Here is an 11,012-nt window from a genome sequence, read left to right as displayed (position 1 = left end):
CGACGAGGGGGCTCCGTCTCCTGTGCCCGCGCTCCTGCTGCCCGGCTCAGGCGGGGAGGCGCTCAGAGCCGCGGCAGCAATGATGTTTCGCCCACCGCCCTCCCTCCAGCTCGTCACGTCTGGAAACGGAAAGGGGCACGGGGGAGAGGAAAGGGGGGGTTAGGGGGTCTGAGAGGCCAGGGACCCGTCGATCACCAGAAAATAATAAAAACCAAAAGGACGGAGTAGCACAGTCTGTCAGGAGGCGGGGGGCAAGGGCTGAACTTGGCTGGGGAAGCAGGGTCAGCTCGGAGAAGGGCGGGGAAGTGAGACGTCAGTGGGCCAGAGCCGGGCCGTGCGGGGCCCACGGGAAAGGAGCTGGCGGCAAGACTTAGCGGAGCCCTTATCCCGGGGGACCCGGCGGACGCCCGAAGCCCAGGCACACTTTGTTTACTCACGTATCTACCTGTGACAAAGACTGATAGGTAAATCAAGTACAGTGAGGAATGAGCAATCGTACAGTACACTGGAATAAAAAACTACACAGTCTTACACTCTTTCAAAAATCGGTTTTTTTTTGGGGGGGGAACTAAGGACTGAACTCAGAACCTTTGCACTGAGCTATATCCCCAGCCCTTTTCTGAGGCGGGCTCTCACAAAGTTGCCTAGGCTGGTCTCCAGCTTCCGATCCTCCTGCCTCAGCCTCCCACAGCGCTGTGTTCACCACAAGGCCCGGCTCACAATATTGTACCGTTCAGTGATATTTTTAGGTGCAGCTGCAGAAAGAGAAACTGCAGATGAAAGGAGAGGACCACTGCAGGGCGGCAGAGGGAGCAGACCTGCTAAGACTTAGACACAGACGAAGTCCCTCACTCGGGACCCCTGTGAGGGAGGCTGGGCCGAGAGCCAGGGACCAGGCAGCTCCCGCTCTGTCCAGGGAGGCCGAGGGCCACTGGCTTCCTCACCTCCCGAGAGAGAGGGAACTGGTCCTAGAAGCTGCTTCTGGCTCCACATTTTTCCAGCCCTAATTAAGGGCAACTCGGCTTAATTAAGGCCAGAAAGGCACAACTCCTGCTCTAAAAGACTTGATTACACTTTCCCCACACGGGCCACTGGCAAAGCTCAGAGGTCACGTAGTGTACGAGGTGCCACCTCAGTGAGGGCCTTGGGGATTCTGCGGTCTAAGAAATGAGGCAGGAGGGTCGCCGCGAGTCTGGCGCCAGCCTGGGCTGCCCAGTGAGGCGGCTGGAGGAGGGGCAGCGGTGCTGGGCTGGCTGCGAGCAGCCGGGACGGGGACAGGGACGGGAAGCCGGGGCCGGGAGGACAGCCAAGAGGGACTGCAGCGGACGCTGGCCGGGCACAGTCCTGGCCCGGCTCCCCAGGGGCCGAGACACGATGCGGGGTCCTCCCGTCCGGGACGGGGACGGGGACAGCGGCCGGACTTACTCTGCGGGCGGAGGCTTGGTCCTGGCCCATACGACAGATCTAAGACGCCCTTTTCTCTGCCAGCCTTGTCCTGCCCCCCAGCTGCTTTCAGCGTCGGAAATTCCTCGGGAGAGAAGGGTAACAGTCGGCTTGAGCCCCTTAAACCTGTGGGGAGCGGAGAGAGGAGCAGTGCGGGCGTCGCCCCGGCTGTGCGCACACCAGATGGCAGCCAGCTGCCGGCCCGGGCCGCAAGTCCGGCTGTGGGCCCCAGGAGGGTGCCTGCCACCCTGCGGGCAACGCGAGTCCCTGGGCCACCACTACTGAGCTCTGCTTCCCGTGCAGCCTCGGGCCCCGCCAGGCCGAGGGCTCGTGCGATGCTGGCGAGCGTTGCTTTCCTGGATCGGTCGTCACTCCCTGCTTCCACCAGCGCCTCCTTCACAGAGCCGCCCTGTCCCCTCCCCGCCTCCCGTCCTGCACAGCAGGAAGCAGATTCCACGGTCACTTCCGGGTGGCCGGGTGACGGGGCCGCAGCGGAAGTCCCCGGGCAGGAGCTCATCGGTTGGTCCAGACTAGGGAGCCCACAGCACGGCCGTGATGCCCTTCCTGCTGGCAGGGACACCGTGCACCACGTCCTCAGTGAGGGTCGGGTCCGAGGGTCCCCTGGGTGAGGACTGGATGCTTGGGCTCCAGCGATTAGGCCCTCCAGGGAGGGGACATCCAAGGGCCACCGAGAGCCGCTGCTCTCAGACGGGGACTTGGGCAGAGCAGCTGCGGATGTTAAGAGTCAGCGCCACAGAAGGAACAGTGAAGCCCCACCCTGCACCCAGCTGGACTGTTGGGGTCAACGGGGCCTCTCCAGCGCTGCTTCTGCCCAAGAGCCATGACGCTATCACTGCAAGCACGGACCAGACGCTCCCCCACAGAGAGCCAGGGCAGAGGCTGCCGTAGGTCCTGACTCAGCAACACCAGCGGTCACGTCTGGCCACACTCAGCCACACACGGAGGCCCCACACTGTCCGGGCCACCGGACTCGAGTGACACAGACCTAAAGGCCATCTTGTGCATGGGGTGATGCCACTTCCAAGTCCTCTTCCCTGGAGCCGGGAGGACATCTGAGGTCAGCGACGCCCCCGTCCCTCACCCCGTATCCCAAGGGCATCACAGTGTGGCCGGCAGCAGAGCAGGGCCCGGAAGCCTGATTCTACTTCCGAAGCCACCACCGCCACCGCCGCCAGTGAGGATGGAGGACCTTCCTGGGTTTGCACTGATTTTCCAGGCAAGTTTTATCTGTGCTGAGTAATGAGTCTACCCAGCTCCCAGGGAGGACACAGGGAAAACATTCCAGCCGGGCCTGGCCTCCACGCCTGTGCTACTCCCACACCCTAAAGCACCTCCAGAGATGCAGAGATGCCCGTCCCTCCTTTCCCATGAGCCTCCCGGCAGAGGCTGTGAAAGTTGCATATTGCACATATATTTTTTTTTTTTTGGTACCAAGGATCGAACTCAGAGCCTTGCACTTGCAAAGCAGGTGGTGGAACCACTGAGCCGAATCCGTGGCCCCAGGGGACAACCTTGTGCCACTGAGCTAAGTCCCCGGCCCTCATACTCCATCCACACTTTGCAGCAGCATTTTCCTCATCTCTGTTCATCACATAAACAGTGGCAATCGCCCCCACTGAGAACTAGACCCAGACGCAGCCAGAAGCATCTGCTTTATTTCTCCCTAGAAACGTTGTATCCCACATCCGAAGGAGGTCTACGTGACTGTGGCCAGTCCTCTGCTGCCAGCGTCCCAGGGGACAATCTTTTTTTTTGTACTGGGGAGGCAGGTGGTGGAACCACTGAGCTGAGCCCTGGCCTCCAGGGAACAATCTTGTGCACCGGTCATCTCAAAAGTGGCCCAGAGCCATTCATGGCGGAAGGAGCTGGCGGGTCAAGGACACGCTGGTATTCTGATAGGCAGTGCCAACTGGCCTGCACAAGGCTCTGACGGCTAACAATCCTTGTGATTCTCTTTAATTAAAACTTGATATCCTGCTGACTTAAAAAAAATTTAAAGCCAGGCATGGTGCCACACACCTGCAAATCCCAACCCTCAGGAGGCTGAGGCAAGAGGAGCTCTTGAGAGTTCGAGGCCAGCCTGGACTGCACAGTGAGACCCCATCTCAAAAAAGTTAATGAACTGTACAGAAACAGGGCCACGGACAGCCGCAGACCCAGCTGACAATCTTGCACCTGCCCTTCGAGGAGCCTCTGTGCAGACCGCAGGGACCTGGTGACCCGCTGCCCTCGTCTCCACGCCCTGCTGGTGACCCACCATGCAGTGTGGAGCCCTGAGTGCCCAGCCTGCGCCGTGGCTCCTGGACAAGGAGCCCTGCATGTTGCCGGGTGGTTTGACACTTTCCTCGGGAGACAGGAGGGCCTTGGTCACAGCAGCTGCCACCTCAGAGGGGTGCAGCCGTGGGCGTGGCACTGGTTTCCCACGCGAGCTGCGGAGGCAGCGCGAGGCTGGAGGAAGGTGACGCGTGTTTCCCAGATCTCCGCTGCCTCAGCCCGCACTGCCTGCTGGGTCCGCACATGTGAGAGAAATGTCCCAGCTCAGAGAAGAATGACAAGACCTCACTCAGGAAAGCCCGGACTGGCGGTGTTCACCCACGCCGTGCAGCCACAGGGACACATTTCCAGGGGCTCCAGGACAGAGAGGAAGCCAATCAGCCAAGGCTCAGGCCTCCCTGCCTGTGCTGGCCTCAAGAGCTGCTAGAATCTGTAATCCCCATTCAGTACTCTGTTTGAGACAGCGCCTTGCTATGTGGCCCAGACGGGCCTGGAACTCACAGCGACCCTCCTGCCTCAGCCTCCTCTGGAGTGCTTGGACTACAGCTGTGCGTCACCACGCCCAGCTTCATCTTCCCAGCTTTGAGCACCATGTCTTTGATCACGCGCCAAAGCGGCAGCTCCACCCAGGAGGCTGGCTCCTCACAGTCCCTGCCTGAAGCCAAAGCCAGGCCCCCATCGCCTCTTCCTGTGGTCGCAGCCCAGGAAACCACTGGGCCCTGGTGACAGAACCGAGAAGGCTCCTCCAGCGCAGCCAAGGGCATCGTGCGCTTCTGCCCTGTGGACTGCACTGGGCTGGGAGGAGCCCGGACCCGCCGGAAGGACCTGGGTGGTGACCCTGCCCAGCCCGCGCACTCACCACCTCCGTGTCCTGCTGGCTTTCCATTCAGCTGTGCCCATGACCTTGGTCCACCTGGCACTGAATTTGTGTTCTGGAAGAGACGGGGGTGAGGAGGGCTGAGTGAGAGAGGCCCTGTCTCAAACACAGGGGCAGGGCTGGGGGTGAGCTCGGAGGGACCACACCCGCCTCGCAAGTGGAAGGTCCTCAGCCAGATCCCTGGCACCACGCACGCACGCACGCACGCACAGCCCAGGAAGGTTGCGCGGACCCAGATCTGGGACAGTCTGCTCAGGGCCCGAGGCGGCTCCGGAACAGTGACGACTGGACTCGGACATCCGGTTCCCCTCAGCACTGGGATCTGCACCCAGCCCCACCAAGTGCAAAGCCCCTTTGGGTCCCCAGCCAGAGCTCCGCAACCTTTGCCAACAGCAGCTGCCTTCCGGCCTGCCCTGCCAGCTGAGGGTCAGGAGTCAACAGTCCTCACCAGCAACCATCCCCACCCACGGTCACCCACGTGGGAAGCTGAATCCCACAGCAGGAGAGCAGCACTCTATTGAGCGTTTGAAGACACAACTGCAGGGCACTAGGACAGAAAAGACTCAGCGGCCACCAGGAAAAGCTGGGCCCTGGACAGAGTGGCCTGGCGCAGTGCTGCATGGGACCCACCTGGCTACAGCCCGGACCCTTCGAGAATTTTCTTACACAGGCCGCAGCTGTCATTGGCGTTTAACACACTGCAGCCAGGGCTGAAGAACCGCTGCATCAAACCCTCGGCTGGGAATTCTCACAAAAAGACCCCACTGTACTCGAGTGGCCAGCAGGCCCGAGGAGGGCGAGGCCAATAACCGCCCCCCAGGAGTGGAGCCTCACTCCGTCTCTAGTTCCCAAAGCACCCATCAGAAGTGTCACAGACAGACTCCTCCGCTTCTACTGACAGCACACAGGGGAGTGTTTCATCTCCTACGACACCCAGCAGAGCCAAGCAGGATGGCGCACACCTGTGATCTCAGAGCTCAGGAGGCTGAGGCAGGAGGACTGCCATGAGTTCAAGGTCAGCCGGGGCTACACAGTGGGTTCCTGTCTCAAGAAATCAACACAACACAAAACTAACTGCCCAGCAAATAAGACAAGTAAGACACAAGTTGTCTCTGTGTACCCTCCTGCCGATGTATGCCAACCCACGGACAGGGTCTGGCGGACACAGGGTGTTAGGGGCCCTTGCTTGGTTAAATTAAAAAAAAAAAAAAAAAAAAAAAAAAAAAGTGCTTTCCATTAAGGAAAAAAAATTGTTTGGAGGGGTACCAGGGATCGAACTCCGGCCCTTGTGCTTGTGAGGCAGGCGGTGGAACCTCTGAGCTACATCCCCATGTATCAGTGCATAAAGGAACGTGAATGGCTTTTCCCAGGGTGCACCCAGGTTATTTCTTGGAGACGCTTGGTCTAGAAAGGCTTCCCAAGGCTAACCGTTCACACCATCCTCTCAAGGAGCCACTGTACGCCTCTGCAACCCGAGGTCTGCAGGCACCGCAGCCAGGAGCTTGCCAAACTCATGTCACAAAGAAATGCAATTTTTGTCTTCTTTTTGCAGTACTGAGAACTGGCCCTGGGCCTTCACACTGAGCGACATCCAGGTCTTACCAGCTCACTAAACTGCCCGGCCTGGGCACAAACCTGCCATCCTCCCGACTCAGCCTCCCAAGATACTGCGATTCTAGGCATGGACCACCACACTTGGCACTTTTTGTGGCACTAATTTCCCTGGAGCACATTTAGGGAAACTGAGGCAGCCAGCCCCAACCTAAGTGGCCCCACAGGAAGGCAAATCCATCAGAAAAACCAAAGCAGGTGCCTGTTGCCCCCTCTGTATCTGGGGGTCTTTCTCCAAAGGTACAAATCAGCCCGGGGTGGTGGCATCTCGCTTGGAATCCCAGTACTCGGGAGGCTGAGGCAGGAGGATCACCACAAGTCTGAGGCCAGCTTGGGCTACAAGGCAACACCCTGTCTCAAAAAACAAAACACAAAGCTGCAGATCAGCCGTCTTCACAGAGGTACGTTTTCCTGCACTCGCTGCACCAGGCCTCCCCAGGACAAGCAGGTCAGGGAGAAGCAGCCTCCTTGGCCACACCCTGGCCCCAGCCACAGGGCCCAGCACTCACCTCCTGGTTGATTGATGGTGTCGGCTTCTGCAAATTGGAGACAGATTTCTGCAAACCCGGCTGCGGCAGCGACTCCGGCGGCTGACAGGCCGTCGCACTGGAACTGGGACAGGGGAGGGGGGACACCAAGGGACATCAGACCCAGCGCGGGGCCGGGGACAGGCCACACTGCCGAGAACCACAGTGGACAGCAGCTCCCTGAGCACCGTGAAAGTCACTTTCCCCGGCGGAGTCGACGCCACCGAGACCGAGACGAAACGGAGGAGTCACCAATGGGGAAACCAAGTCATGGATCTCCTTCCTCCTGACCCTGGTTCACGCCATCTGGGGTGACTGCTTTAAGACTTAACAGTTTTCCTCCCTTCCCTCCCCTTACCAAAGAAATGCAAGCTCATAGTAAAAATAAACACAAGAAGAGCTGGGTGTGGTGGCACAGGCCTATGATCCCAGCCCTCGGGAGGCTGAGGCAGGAGGATCACCGTGAGTTCCAGGTCAGCCTGGGCTACATAGTGAACTCAAGGCCAGCCTGGACTACACAGGAGACTCTGTCTTGAATAAATAAATGAATAAATAAAGGTAGGACTGTAATATAAACTGGTCACAAACTGGTCCTGCAGGCAGAAACTCAGGATTTCTCACACATACATTAATACAGCACTGTTTCAACACAGTACATCTGGTCCCTTTTCTCTTTGTGAATATTTTCCCATAACAATACACACACATCTACTTATCTTTTAATGGATGACAGAGGGCAACTGGATGGGCTACAATTGAACCAATCTTTAATTTTTACCCATTACAGATAAAGCCACAGTATTTTGTATACATACAAATCCTTCTCCTTTGTTTTTGTTTGTTTTGAGACCGGGGTCTCCCTATGGCCTTGAACTACTGGTAATCCTCCTGTCTCAGCCTCCTGAGTGCTGGTATTATCGGGGTTCATCTCCTTGTGTTTGTCTTTTTAGAAGTGATCTTAGAAGTGAAATTATTAGATCAACAGATGTTTTGGAGCTTAGAAGATACAAACAAACTGTGACCCCCAAAAGGCTGTGCCACATGTCAGTTCCCCCACTCGCGTTCTGAGCGAGCAGCAGGACCGGCGGAGGGAGGGCCTTTCCACCCACCTTCCCACGCCACCCGGCCAGGTGCCACGGAGCCCGTGCCAATCTGTTCTTCACGGATCCGCACACCTGCGACCGGGCCTCCACATCATTCACGGTCGGCCGACAGAGGCCGCAGGCTCCGCCTCTCACTGCACACACAGGCTTCAAGTCCGAGCACAGACAGCCCTTGCAGAAGGCCCCCTGCCCTGCTGTTCCCTCCGCACTTCCTCCCTGGCTTTGGCACAGCTGGCACCTTACAGGGCCAACTGGCACCTTGTGCCAATGCTGGTTAAGACTGGATAAAACGAATGAGGAGCCAGACGTGGCGGCCCACACATGTCATCCCAGCACCTGTAGAGGCTGAGGCAGGAAGATTGCAAGTTTGAGCCCAGCCCAGGGAACTCAAGTGACTCAGTGAGACCCTGTCTCAAAATAAAAAAGAGAAAGGGGCTGGGGAAAGAGCTCAGGGTGAAGGCCCTGGGTTTAGTCCCCAGGGGACAAATAAAAGGCACCTTTGGGACCACATCTCATAACTGCTGCTGCGGGTCCAATGCCAAAGCACCGTCTTGCTCCTTGGGCAAGAAGCCACTGCAAGCAAGGCAGGGAGACGCTGGTCACCAGAGACGAGGCTGCCACAGAGGCTGTTGCCTCAGCTCCGGAAGCCAGGAGAGGCAGCGTCCCTGGCTCCACGTACAGGGCCAGTGGAGCCGCCCGGCCAAGCCAAGAACACCGGGGCCCCCAGTGCAGGCTCTGCAGCCCCGGCCCGCCCCGCACTCACCTCTTTGGGTCTTGCTGGTCGGTCTTGTTTGCCCATCCCGTCCCGTCCTTGGGTACTATCACGATGTTGGGGTCGTTTCCTTTGTTCTCAGACTTCAGACTTGGCAGGTTTGCAGGCGGCGGCATGCGCCGGGCTGTGGCAACTTTTCCGAGACTCTGTAAGCCATGTCTAGGAACAGCTGGGGGAGAGGCGTCACACGGCAAGGTCACAGGGGAAGAGGCCGTGCCACCTGCGGTCACCCAGGCCTTGGGGACAGGGTCACTGCTGAAATCTCTGCGGCGTCCTCCACTGTCCCGACGCAGGAGGCAACTCCAGGAGCCAGGGCCCAGACGCAGAGCCAGCAGGGACCTGATCCCCACGGTCTGGACAGGACCAAACCGTCTCTGCCCGCGGACCCTCAACTGTCAGACGGGGACACCTCAAGGGTGACACTACCACAAACTAAACTCCACCCACTCTCAAGACGCCAAGGAGACAGGACGACCACGCCTCCCTCCCCTCGGGGACACCCGGCGGCCCTGCGCCAGTCTGGTCCGCAAAGATCCTGCTCTTCAGGGTGGCGCCATGGGGCCAGGTCTGGGGGCAGCAGCCGTGGGAGGGGCCCAAACCCTGCCCATCGCAGGCCTCACCTGAGGGTCTGGCCAAGTCTACTGATCTTCCTTTATACTTGTCAAACAGGCTGAGAGTCGAATACTTGCTTTTCCCATCCTTGCCCTTCGTTATTTGCCCCAAACGATCGGACATCGCGATGAAATGTCATCGAGTAAGGAAATTTTTCTCGGCACCGCTCCCGATCTGCCTTTGGGACGGAGAGGAGACCACTCGTTCGTCAGAAGAACCTGGGACTCGAGGTCCGGCCTGGGCTGTCTCCGGGCACCACCCACATTCTCGGCACTGGCTGCCAGGAGGGGGCGATCTGCGGCCCTGGGACCTGGGACCTGGGACCCGGGCCACCCTGCCCCGCCCACTTCACACTGCGTCTCACCAGCTCATCAGGGACAACCCAACGCTGGGGACACACAGAACATCCCACCACAGGTGGTGGCACAGAACCAGGCTGTGCCACGGGGAACAAAGCCAAGTCGGAGCAAAGCCACAGAGATCAGGAAGCCACGGTGAGACACGGACACTTTCCCAATGAACAGCCGGCACCCAGGCCTGACATCCTCGCACTTGGAAGGCTGAGGCAGGAGGATTTGCCTCGAGTTTGATGATGGGGAGAAGGTGCCAGGGAGCCGGAGGGTCCCCTGGGCCCTAGCAGAGGGAGCAGAGATCAGGCAGAGATGAACCAGGAGCCGGGCCAGGGCCCCCAGCAGGCTGCAGATGGCCCTCCAACATGCCCGCGGCCACTCCGGGACTGTGCTGATAAATCTACGCTGCTTCAAGCCATTGTGTAAGCAGCCATTTGTCACAAAAGCAGTAAAAACAGAGGTAGGCGTGGTGACACACGCGTTGTCTCAGCACTCAGGAGGCCGAGGCAGGAAGATCACAAGTTCAAGCCCAGCTTGGGCATCTTACTGAGACCCTGTCTCGTAATACAAAACGTTTAAAAGGCTGTGAGGGTCGGGGTTCCATCGCCAGTGTGTGGCGGGGGACAAGGAAGCAAACAAGGAACTGTACCACGAGGCCCACAGGAAACGGGACCCGGACACAGCCCCGCCCACGCATCCCCAACACGTGGCAAGGGCCACAGCGGGGCCACCACGCCGTGTGAGGTGAAGATGACCACTGACCGGCCAGCCACCCCGAGCTCAGCGGTGCGGCCGTCAGAGGAGGGTGAGCCAGCCGCCCACAGGGAGACAGTGCAGCGAGACCAAACACGAAGGCCTCAGGAGCACCCTCCTCCCCCACACGAGAACCCAGCACTTAAAGTACAAAATAACAGACCGGAGGGAATCCAGGAGGATGGAGAGACGAGGCAGGGAGAGGATGAAGGCGGCGCGGGGGTGCCGTGTACGGGCACCAAGTCCCACGAGGAACGCCGTCCCCACCGCTGTGAACGTGTGCAAAAGTGTGCGCGCGCGTGTGTGTGTGTGTGTGTGTGCGTGCGCGTGTGAGCATTTACACAAGAACAGGCCAGGAGATACGAGGTGGGGAGGGGTTTAAAAAAGGAATTAAGAAATGTTCTGCTTCAGAGCGTGGTGGTGCACACCTGCAACCCCAGCACTGGGGAGGCTGAGGCGGGGGGGTTGCCACTAATTGGATGCCAACCTGGGTACATAGTGAGGTCAAGGCCACCCTGAAATGCAAAGCAAGACCTGGTCTCAAAAAACCAAAAATAAAGAGAAAGAAAAAAGGTCTTGCACACAATGAATGTAATTACTACAATCACGTACCAGTAAAAAAAACTGAAAAAGAAAACTTTTCCACCGCCTGTCTCACAAGCCCTAGGG

The 11,012-nt window shown here is 58.7% G+C and overlaps 1 protein-coding gene across 8 annotated transcripts in view; it reads right to left on the bottom strand.

The window, feature by feature from the left end:
• Positions 1-9,418, bottom strand: part of Prrc2b (proline rich coiled-coil 2B) — a 45,645-nt gene extending 36,227 nt beyond the window's left edge. For all 8 annotated transcript variants that reach the window (XM_010627379.2, XM_019207916.1, XM_019207917.1 and 5 more), the window contains exons 1-6: positions 9,249-9,418; positions 8,620-8,797; positions 6,736-6,838; positions 4,598-4,670; positions 1,426-1,569; positions 1-119 (exon numbers count right to left, since the gene is read on the bottom strand). The exon at positions 1-119 ends at the window's left edge or, in 6 of these variants, runs on beyond it. In XM_010627379.2, coding sequence (XP_010625681.1) covers positions 1-119; positions 1,426-1,569; positions 4,598-4,670; positions 6,736-6,838; positions 8,620-8,797; positions 9,249-9,363 — 732 coding nt within the window. In that variant the 5' untranslated portion in view covers positions 9,364-9,418. The remainder of the gene's footprint in view (positions 120-1,425; positions 1,570-4,597; positions 4,671-6,735; positions 6,839-8,619; positions 8,798-9,248) is intronic.
• Between the last annotated feature and the right edge of the window lie 1,594 nt (positions 9,419-11,012).

The sequence above is a fragment of the Fukomys damarensis genome, unplaced genomic scaffold, assembly GCF_012274545.1.
Source record: "Fukomys damarensis isolate Sample0158 unplaced genomic scaffold, DMR_v1.0_HiC HiC_scaffold_36, whole genome shotgun sequence".
Lineage (NCBI taxonomy): Eukaryota > Metazoa > Chordata > Mammalia > Rodentia > Bathyergidae > Fukomys > Fukomys damarensis.
The sequence above is the reverse complement of the archived record's forward strand: the minus strand, read 5'-3'. Positions and strand labels throughout refer to the sequence as shown.